This window comes from Chiloscyllium plagiosum, unplaced genomic scaffold, assembly GCF_037043375.1.
Source record: "Chiloscyllium plagiosum isolate Xiang-an unplaced genomic scaffold, Cpla_swu_hap1 HiC_scaffold_22, whole genome shotgun sequence".
NCBI classification, from domain to species: domain Eukaryota; kingdom Metazoa; phylum Chordata; class Chondrichthyes; order Orectolobiformes; family Hemiscylliidae; genus Chiloscyllium; species Chiloscyllium plagiosum.
In genome coordinates, this window is record NW_028270160.1 from 7,147,121 (window position 1) to 7,159,611 (window position 12,491).

General features: G+C 48.0%; 1 protein-coding gene across 1 annotated transcript in view; it reads right to left on the bottom strand.

Moving 5' to 3' along the window:
- LOC122561416 (semaphorin-4G) overlaps positions 1-2,905 on the bottom strand; it is a 94,204-nt gene extending 91,299 nt beyond the window's left edge. Inside the window, exon 1 of the mRNA XM_087999254.1 lies at positions 2,548-2,905. Coding sequence (XP_087855380.1) covers positions 2,548-2,905 — 358 coding nt within the window. The remainder of the gene's footprint in view (positions 1-2,547) is intronic.
- Between the last annotated feature and the right edge of the window lie 9,586 nt (positions 2,906-12,491).

A 12,491-nucleotide genomic window follows, 5' to 3' on the forward strand; every position in this document is an offset into this window, starting at 1 on the left:
TCCTATTCATATACCCATCCAAATGCCTCTTAAATGTTGCTATTGTACCAGCCTCCACCACTTCCTCTGGCAGCTCATTCCATACACACACCACACTGTATGTGAAAAAGTTGCCCCTTAGGTCTCTTTTATATCTTTCCCCTCTCACCCTAAATCTACGCCCTCTAGTTCTGGATTCCCCAACCCCAGGGAAAAGACTTTGTCTATTTATCCTATCCATGCCCCTCCTAATTTTGTAAACCTCTGTAAGGTCACCCCTCAGCCACTGATGCTCCAGGGAAAACAGCCCCAGCCTGTTCAACCTCTCCCTATAGCTCAAATCCTCCAACCCTGGCAACATCCTTGTAAATCTTTTCTGAACCCTTTCAAGTTTCAGATCATCCTTCCAATAGGAGCGAGACCACAATTGCACACAATATTCCAACAGTGGCCTAACCAATGTCCTGTACAAAAGGACCTGTACAACACGACCTCCCAACCCCTGTACTCAATACTCTGACCAATAAAGGAAAGCATACCAAACACCGCCTTCACTATTTGTTAGACCTCAAACAATAACAGAATTTGCTGGAAAAGCTCAGCAGGTCTGGCAACATCTGCGGAGAGAAAGCAGAGTTAACATTTCAGGTCAAGTGATGCTCCCTCAGAATCCTCCACTCGACCTGAAATGTTAACTCTGATTTCTCTCCACAGATGCTGCCAGACTTGCTGAGCTTTTCCAGCAATTTCTGTTTTTGTTTCTGATTTACAGCATCCACAGTTATTTTGGTTTTTACTTTGCTATGGTCCTCAGCTGGAGTACCGAGTCCAGTCGCCACATTATAGGAAAGGTGTGAATGCATTGCAGAGTGAGCGCAGAAGGGGTTTCTAAGAATGGTACCTGGAATGAAGCTTAAATCCACTCCCTGGGAGCTTTACTCTGCACTGAAAGAAGATTTTGCCTCACCTTGAGGCGCTTAATGCTAATGTTGCATCCTGGAAATTGAAATATGTAGCAATGCCCAATTTCTTCCCTTGACAAGCACAATATTTCACAAGTTACTGGAGGTCTCATTTTTTATTACTCACTTCCTGCAGCCGGTAAATATACTTACGCTAATGTAAGTCCAACTGAGCGATGACATGTCATTCAGTAAATACTAAATAACACGTCAGTGATTGAACAGCAGTGTGCAGGGAGATGTGTGTTGATGCAGCAGCTACACTAGATACTGTTTAATACTGGGTAAAACAATGACTGCAGATGCTGGAAACCAGATTCTGGATCAGTGGCGCTGGAAGAGCACAGTAGTTCAGGCAGCATCCGAAGAGCAGTAAAATCGACGTTTCGGGCAAAAGCCCATCATCAGGTACACTGCTTAATCGACATTTGAATGGGCTTTCACATCATTCCTGATGAAGGGCTTTTGCCCGAAATGTCAATTTTCCTGCTCCTTGGATGCTGCCTGACCTGCTGTGCTTTCCCAGCGCCACTCTCTCAACTCTGACCTCCAGCATCTGCAGACCTCGCTTTCACCTCAAACACTTAGTGGCTGATCTGATAATCCTCAACTCCACTTTCCTGCCTTTTCCCTATAACCTTTGATTCCCATCCTGATTAAAATCTCTCTCGGCCTTGAATATACTTCAGGAGCCAGCCTCAACAGCCCTCTGTGGTAAAGGATTCCACAGACTCACTCCCCTCGGAGAGAAGAAATTTCTCCTCATCTCTGTTTTAAAAATGTAACACTTGGTCCTTATTTGATCCTCTGGTCCTAAAATCTTCCACGAGGTGAACCAGCCTTCCCATATCCACCCTGTCAAGTCCCCAGACAATCTTACCTCTCATTCTGGGAAACTCCAGGGAGTACAGGCCCAATCTACTCAATTCTCCTCAGAAGAATACGTGGGTATCTAGTGAATCGCCTCTGGACTGCTGCCAATGCTGGTATATCTTTCCTTAGCTAAATGTTCCAAAACTGTTCACAGTATTCCAGCTGTGATCTGAATAATGCTTTGTATAGTTTTAGTAAAACCTCCTGGCTTTTATACTTAATTCACTTTGAAACTAGATTCTGTCTGTGGTGTCAGTAATGACTGGGTAGACAAGAAGAATTAGACTAGACTAGTTTGAGCAAAACCTCCCTATTTTATCGTAAACACTCCCTCGGTCCTATGCTGCAGAGGTGATTTGGAGTGTGGAATTCTGCAGCCATTCGACCCATTACATGTCTGATGGAAAACACAAACCTCTGATCCACTGGGTGTGACCCTCATGTACACAACATTCCTCATGTACACAATATTGCTCATGTACACAACATTCCTCATGTACACAATATTGCTCATGTACACAACATTCCTCATGTGCCCATGTACACAACATTCCTCATGTACACAATGTTCCTCTTGTACGCAATGTTCCTCATGTACACAACATTCCTCATGTACACAACATTCCCATGTACACAACATTCCTCATGTACAAAACATTCCTCGTGTAAACAATGTTCCTCATGTACACAACATTCCTCATGTACACAATGTTCCTCAGGTACACAACATTACCCATGTACATAATGTTCCTCATGTATATATCATTCCTCATGTACACAACATTCCTCATGTACACAACATTCCTCATGCACACATTTTCCACGTACTCAACATTTTCCACGTACACAACGTTCTCAGTGTACGCAGCATTGCTCAAGTCCACAATGTTCCACATGTACACAACACTCCCGATGTACAGAACATTCCCGATGTACACATTTCTGATGTACACAAAGTTCCACATGTACACAATGTTCCCCATGTACACAACGTTCCCCATGTACACAACATTCCCCATGTACACAATGTTCTTCACATACACAACATTGCTCATGTACACAACATTCCTCATGTACACAACATTCCCCATGTACATAACATTCCACATCTACACAATGTTCCTCATGCTCATAAAATTCCTCACATACACAACATTCCTCATGTACACAACATTGCTCATGCACACAATGTTCCTCAGTACACAGCATTGCTCATGTATACAACGTTCCCCATGTACGCAATGTTCCTCATGTGTGCAATGTTCCCCATGTACACTATGTTCCTCATGTACACAACATTCCTCATGTACACAACATTCCTCATGTACACAACATTCCTCATGTACACAATGCGCTTCATGTACACAATGCGCCTCATGTACACAACATTCCCTGTGTACACAACATTTCTCAGTACACAACATTGCTCATGTACACAACATTCCCTGTGTACACAAAATTCGTCAGTACACAATGCGCTTCATGTACACAACATTCCCTGTGTACACAAAATTCGTCAGTACACAATGCGCCTTATGTACACAACATTCCCTGTGTACACAACATTTCTCAGTACACAACATTCCTCATGTACACAACATTCCCTGTGTACACAAAATTCGTCAGTACACAACATTGCTCATGTACACAACATTCCTCATGTACACATTTCTCATGTACACAACATTCTTCACACACACAATATTGCTCATGTACACAACGTTCCTCATGTGCCCATGTACACAACATTCCTCATGTACACAATGTTCCTCATGTACGCAATGTTCCTCATATACACAACATTCCTTATGCACAGAACATTCCTCATGTACACAACATTCCTCATGCACACAATATTGCTCATGTACACAACATTCCTCATGTGCCCATGTACACAACATTCCTCATGTACACAATGTTCCTCTTGTACGCAACGTTCCTCATGTACACAACATTCCTCATGTACACAACATTCCTCGTGTAAACAATGTTCCTCATGTACATAACATTCCTCGTACACAATGTTCCTCAGGTACACAACATGACCCATGTACATAATGTTCCTCATGTATACATCATTCCTCATGTACACAATATTCCTCGTGTATACAACATTTCTCATGTGCACAACATTCCCCATGTACACAACGTTCTCAGTGTACACAACATTCCCCATGTACACAACCTTCCCCATGTACACAATGCTCCTCATGTACACAACATAGATACTGTTGTTGGCTACACAGTGATGGTCACTGCCCTCTCCAGTCATGTGCAGGGTGTCCAGCATTTTGAGATGTCTTTCTTCTTAATCTGGAGAGAAGGTCATAGTCAGGCCCAGTCCCTGCCTCCCCAAGGTCTTCAGAAGGTACCTCTACCTATAGAACGTGGACAGTAATGGGTAAAGAGGTGGCTCCATATCACCTCCTCAAGGGGCAATTAGGGACAGGCAATAAACGACCCAGCCAGTGACACCCATGTCCCACAAGTGAATAAAGAAACTGCCTTGAATGGGACTAACCATATCCAGGTCAGACCCGGGATGCTAAAGGACATTAGTGAACTGGACAGGCTCTTCACTACCATAACCAGATTTCCAGGTGCTTTCTGTCTCGTCTTTCAGTTTTAGAATCTCCCACGGTGGGATATAAACTCCTGCGTGTTTGGATACTCAGTGCCATAACTAGGAGGATAACATGGCCAAGCTTTCAGTATGAATGTTGAACAAATGCAAGACTTTTTAAACCAGTGCACTGTCCTGTTGATATCGCGCAGATGCTATTCTGTTAAGTTTTAGCAGTTACTTCCTATGTCACAGTACATGGCGACATATCGAGAACTACCCATGGTATTCAGCAAGGTGACAATAAAAATCTCCAACCTAAGGTCCAGTATAAAAAGTTGGTAAAATACAGGGGGGTAAAATGAGGAAACTAGCAAAAGAACAATCAACTGTGCTCATCAATGAAAAAAAAATCACTCAACTCAATGATTTTAAGACCATAACATGTTGGAACAGAATGGACCATTCAGCCCATTGGGTCTGCTCTGCCATTCAATGGGATCGTGGCTGATCCGATAATCCCCATCTCCACCTTCCTGCCTTTTCCCAGTAATCCTCAATTCCCCTTCCTCATTGATACGTAATGATCCAGCCTCAACAGCCCTCTGTGCCAAATATGAAATGCAAGGTAACAATTCCCAGCTGGAAATAATAAGTAAACAATGCAGTTAACAAACCAACACAAAAACCTCCCTCGACAGGTCTATTAGAATGTTGGGAAGAAATAATATAATATACGTGGGTTTCCTCCCACAGTCCAAAGATGTGCAGGTTAGATGAATTGGCCACGCTAAATTGCCCCATAGTGTCCAGGGATGTGTAGGTTATGTACATTTGTCAGAGGTAAATGTAGAGTAATAGGGGAGGGGAATGAATGTGCGTGGGTAACTCTTCAGAGGGTGGGTGTGCACTTGTTGTGCCAAAGGGCCTGCTTCCACACCACAGGGATTCTATCACTGGCTGGGTCAGCATTTCTTACCCAACCCTAATTACCCAGAGGGCAGTTAAGTGTCAACCACATTGCTGTGGGTTTGGAGTCACATGTAGACCAGTCCAGGTGAGGATGGCCGTTTCCTTCCCGAAAACCAGATGGGTTTTTCAAACAAGTGATCCATGGTCATAATCATCAGACTCTTAATTCCAGAATTTTATTGAATTCAAATTCCACCATCTGCCGTGGCTGGATTAGAACCAGGGTCCCAGAACATCACCTGGGTCTCTGGATTAACAGTCCAGCGATAATACCACGAAGATACCACCTCCCCCATGGAGAGAGAAAGCAGAGTGAATAATACGGGTCTAGTGAGGTTGCTTCAGATGGGGCAGACTCGATGGGCTGAATGGCCTACTCCCACACCTTTTGGTCTTATAATAATTGATCAGGTTGCTATGTAACCATCATTAGAAGTGTCGGTGAATGGGATTAAACAGCTGATTAACAGGGAATCAGTGTTCGATGGACTGAACATTTCTAATTGATGTGGGAAGGTGGGAAGATGCATGTGTCAGGTCAGTTGGTGTTGGGGGTGTTGGGGGTGCGGGGGGGTGTTGGGGTGGAGGGGGTGTGGGGGTGTGGGGGGTGTGGGGGGTGTAGAGGGTGGGGGGTGTTGGGGGTGTAGGGGTTGTAAGGGGTGTTGGGTGTGTAGGGGGAGTTGGGGGTGTAGGGGGCATTGGGGGTGTTCGAGGTGTAGGGGTGGGGGAGGTGCTGTGGATGCAGGGAGTGGGGGGGTGTTGGGGGTGAAGGGGCGGGGGGGTGTTTGGGGGTGTAGGGAATGTAGGGGGTGTAGGGGTGGGGGAGGTGTTGGGGGTGTAGGGGGTGTTGGGGATGTAGGGGGTGGGGGAGGTGTTGGGGATGTAGGGGGTGGAGGGTGTATAGGGGGCGTAAGGGGGTGAGGGAGGTGTTGGGGGTGTATGGGGAGGGGGGGTGTAGGGGGTGTTGGGGATGTAGGGGGTGGGGGTGTGGCGATGGCAATTGGAGACAGGAGGCCAAGGAACTGTCAGGAATGCTCTCCGAAATAACTCTTCAAGGACTGGCATCCCATCACCGTTTACTCTTTACAAATACACAGCCAGTGACAACAGCACCGCCTCTGACTGAGTCAGGGTCTAATATCCCTGACACTCTCTCTTGTCTGTCAGCCAGGGCTCCCTAATGGGGACCTGATTAACAGCCCCAATCAGGGAGCTCAGATTCTATGAGGTTCATCTGACCGACCGCATTACAATCACGAGAGCTGCGGCTGAAGTAGACCCCGTGCCTGCCCCCATTCTCGCCTTCTCTCTGGGGCACGTGCTCCAGCCCATCCAACCTGCAGATCTGCGACAGCCTGGGCACACACCCAAATTCAGAAGAATAAGGGGGGGAGAAGCGTATAAAATTATGAAGGGAATAGCTAAGTTGGAAGTAGAGAGGATGTTTCCACTGGCAGGTGAAAGTAGGACAAGAGGGCATAGCCTCAGAATGAGGGGGAGCAGATTTAGGACTGAACTGAGACGGAACTTCTTCACCCAGAGGGTTGCGAATCTGTGGAATTCCCTGCCCAGTGAAGTGGTTGAGGCTTCCTCAGTAAATGCTTGTAAAGCTAAGATAGATAATGTTTTGCAGAGTAAAGGAATTAAGGGTTATGGTGAGAGGGCGGGTAAGTGGAGCTGAGGTCATGAAAAGGTCAGCTACGATCTTAGTGAATGGCAGCACAGGCTCGATGGGTCAGATGGCCTACTCCTGCTCCTGTCATGTTCTTCTATATCCTGCACACCTTATCTTTAATGCATTGCGACTGTATATTGAAGTGTAGAATCTAATGTACTCACTGCACACACAGGGCAAGGCAAAGTCCAAAGTTTTTATTTGTTCACCCTTGCACACACTGGGGAGAGCTGGGCAAACTCCTTCAATTGCTAACACAATAACAGTCCAGCGAGACTGATCGCCAAACTAACCGACAAACTCAGAAACTGGTGATCAAAACCGGGCCACGTGCACGCTCCCTGTGGTTTCACATTTCCTGAGCACCCAACCGTCCCTCACCATCCCAAAACAAAAACAGACATTGCTGGAAAAGCTCAGCAAGTCTGGCAGCACCAGTGGAGAGAAATCAGAGTTAACGTCTCGGGTCCAGTGACCCTGTTTCAGAACCGTCCGAAAATCCAAAATCATTCCGTCTAGCACTCTCCAGAAGGTTACAATCTGATAATGGAGTGCCTACCTATTGGCTAGAACGCTTGAGAGTTTGTGAATTGTTATTTAATGTAAAAAGGAATTATTCAAGGTTTTATCAGCTTGGGATATCGAAAGAGCTACTGTTTCACAAGGTACTTAGCAAGTTGGTGCGGTGATAAAATGAGTGACGCATGACATTGTCACATGTTGCCAATATTCAGCTGTCAGCTTTTCCAACTTCAGCACCGTGTTTGCCGCAGCTCAGTTGGCAACACCTCCCGGCTCTCTATCAACACTCCAGCCCCACTCCAGGGGCTGACCAAACATCAAAGCAAAGCCAAGACTGCCGGTGCTATAGATTTGAAGTTGTTGGAGAAACTCAACAGATCTGGCAGCACCTGTGGAGACAGAAACAGAGTTAATGTTAACTGGCCTTGAAACATGAACTCTGTTTCTCTCTCCACAGGTGCTGCAGGACCTGCTGAGTTTCTCCGACAATTCTGGTGCCTGCTCAACACTGTGTTAAAGGATGCTCCACTGTTGAAGGTGATCGCTGGTGTAAAACATTTAAACATGGGCTAGTCCAACCCTGTCAGGTGGAGAGCTCCTGGAGGGCACAATCTGGAACAGCAGGGACACCCCCCTGCAGTGCTGTCCCAATCATTACTCCGCAACCAACACCGCAAAGACAGATGCCCAGCTTCTTAACACATTGCACTCTGGGGGGGGAGCTCGCTGGTATAACATAAGAGACATTACAACAGCACAGTGATAACACTTTGAGGCAGATAGCAACTGAGAAAAGCTCTGAATATGCTACAGAAATGCAAGTTTTCTTTGCTTGTTCCTGTTGGACCATTCCAACTACGTGTCTCTGAACTACTGAGCAGATGATTTGATCAAATGTTGTAATGTCAGTGAGCAGAGGGCAGTGCCAGTGACAAGAGGGCAGTGCCATCTCACCAGGGCCAACATCTGTACAATCTGATGTTGACTTGACACAGATCCCACAAACACAGATCACCATTACACTCCCAAACTCACTCACACACTCCCCACGTACACCACTACACTCCCAAACACACTCTCACACTCCCCACGTACACCACTGCACTCCCACACACACTCACACACTCCCCACGTACACCACTACACTCCCAAACACACTCACACACTCCCCACGTACACCACTGCACTCCCAAACTCACTCACACAGTCCCCACGTACACCACTACACTCCCAAACACACTCACACACTCCCCACGTACACCACTACACTCCCAAACACACTCACACACTCCCCACGTACACCACTACACTCCCAAACACACTCACACACTCCCCACGTACACCACTGCACTCCCAAACTCACTCACACAGTCCCCACGTACACCACTACACTCCCAAACACACTCACACACTCCCCACGTACACCACTACACTCCCACACACACTCACACACTCCCCACGTACACCACTACACTCCCAAACATACTCACACAATCCCCACGTACACCACTACACTCCCAAACACACTCACACACTCCCCATGTACACCACTGCACTCCCAAACACACTCACACAGTCCCCACGTACACCACTGCACTCCCAAACTCACTCACACAGTCCCCAGGTACACCACTACACTCCCAAACACACTCACACACTCCCCACGTACACCACTACACTCCCAAACACACTCACACACTCCCCACGTACACCACTACACTCCCAAACACACTCACACACTCCCCACGTACACCACTACACTCCCAAACACACTCACACACTCCCCACGTACACCACTACACTCCCAAACACACTCACACACTCCCCACGTACACCACTGCACTCCCAAACTCACTCACACAGTCCCCACGTACACCACTGCACTCCCAAACTCACTCACACAGTCCCCACGTACACCACTACACTCCCAAACACACTAACACACTCCCCACGTACACCACTACACTCCCACACACTCTCACACACTCCCCACGTACACCATTACAGTCCCAAACACACACACACTCCCCATGTACACGACTACACTCCCAAACACACTCACACACACTCCCCATGTACACCACTGCACTCCCAAACTCACTCACACACTCCCCACGTACACCACTACACTCCCAAACACACTCACACACTCCCCACGTACACCACTACACTCCCAAACACACTCACACACTCCCCACGTACACCACTACACTCCCAAACACACTCACACAGTCCCCACGTACACCATTACACTCCCAAACACACTCACACACTCCCCACGTACACCACTATACTCCCAAACACACTCACACACTCCCCACGTACACCACTACACTCCCAAACACACTCACACACTCCCCACGTACACCACTACACTATCAAACACACTCACACACTCCCAAACACACACACACACACTCCCCACGTACACCACTACAATCCCAAATACACTCACACACTCCCCGCATACAACACTACACTCCCAAACTCGCTCACACACTCCCCACGTACACCATTACACTCCCAAACACACACACACACACTCCACACATACACCACTACACTCCCAAACTCACTTACACACTCCCCACGTACACCACACACTCCCAAACTCACTCTCACACTCCCCATGTACACCACTACACTCCCAAACTCACTCACACACTCCCCAAGTACACCACTACACTCCCACACACTCACACAATCCCCACGTACACCATTACACTCCCAAACACACTCACACACTCCACACATACACCACTACACTCCCAAACTCACTCACACACTCCCCACGTACACCATTACACTCCCAAACACACTCACACACTCCCCACGTACAACACTGCTCTCCCAAACTCACTCACACACTCCCCACGTGCACCATTACACTCCCAAACACACTCACACAATCGCCACGTACACCACTACACTCCCACGCACACTCCCCACGTACACCACTACACTCCCAAACACACTCACACACTCCCCACGTACACCATTACTCTCCCAAACACACACACACACTCCCCATGTACACCACTACACTCCCAAACTCACTCACACACTCCCCACGTACACCACTACACTCCCAAACACACTCACACACTCCCCACGTACACCATTACTCTCCCAAACATACTCACACACTCCCCATGTACACCACTGCTCTCCCAAACTCACTCACACACTCCCCACGTACACTACTACACTCCCAAACACACTCACACACTCTCCATGTACACCACTGCACTCCCAAACTCACTCACACAGTCCCCACGTACACCACTACACTCCCAAACACACTCACACACTCCCCACGTACACCATTACACTCCCAAACACACTCACACACTCCCCACGTACACCACTACACTCCCAAACTCACTCACACAGTCCCCACGTACACCACTACACTCCCAAACACACTCACACATTCCCCACGTACACCACTACACTCCGAAACACACTCACACACTCCCCACGTACACCACTACACTCCCACACACACTCACACACTCCCCACGTACACCATTACACTCCCAAACACTCTCACACACTCCCCACGTACACCATTACACTCCCAAACACACACACACTCCCCATGTACACGACTACACTCCCAAACACACTCACACACACTCCCCATGTACACCACTGCACTCCCAAACTCACTCACACACTCCCCACATACACCACTGCACTCCCAAACATACTCACACACTCCCCACGTACACCACTACACTCCCAAACACACTCACACACTCCCCACGTACACTACTACACTCCCAAACACACTCACACACTCCCCACGTACCCCACTACACTCCCACACACACTCACACACTCCCCATGTACACCACTACACTCTCAAACACACTCACACACTCCCTACGTACACCACTACACTCCCAAACACACTCACACACTCCCTACGTACACCACTACACTCCCAAACACATACACACTCCCCACGTACACCATTAAACTTCCAAACACACTCACACACTCCCCACGTACACCATTACACTCCCAAACACTCTCACACACTCCCCACGTACACCATTACACTCCCAAACACACACACACTCCCCATGTACACGACTACACTCCCAAACACACTCACACACATTCCCCATGTACACCACTGCACTCCCAAACTCACTCACACACTCCCCACGTACACCACTGCACTCCCAAACATACTCACACACTCCCCACGTACACCACTACACTCCCAAACATACTCACACACTCCCCACATACACCACTACACTCCCAAACACACTCACACACTCCCCACATACACTACTACACTCCCAAACACATACACACTCCCCACGTACACCATTAAACTTCCAAACACACTCACACACTCCCCACGTACACCACTACACTCCCAAACATACTCACACACTCCCCACGTACACCGCTACACTCCCAAACCTACTCACACACTCCCCACGTACACCATTACATTCCCAAACACACTCACACACTCCCCACTTACACCATTACACTCCCAAACACACTCACACACTCCCCACGTACACCACTACACTCCCACACACACTCCCCACGTACACCACTACACTCCCAAACACACTCACACACTCCCCACGTACACCATTACTCTCCCAAACACACACACACACACTCCCCATGTACACCACTGCTCTCACAAACTCACTCACACACTCCCCACGTACACCACTACACTCCCAAACACACTCACACACTCCCCACATACACCACTACACTCCCACACACACTCCCCACGTACACCACTACACTCCCAAATAAACGCACACACTCCCCACGTACACCACGACACTCCCAAACTCACTCACACAGTCCCCACGTACACCACTACACTCCCAAACACACTCACACACTCCCCACGTACACCACTACACTCCCAAACACACTCACACACTCCCCACGTACA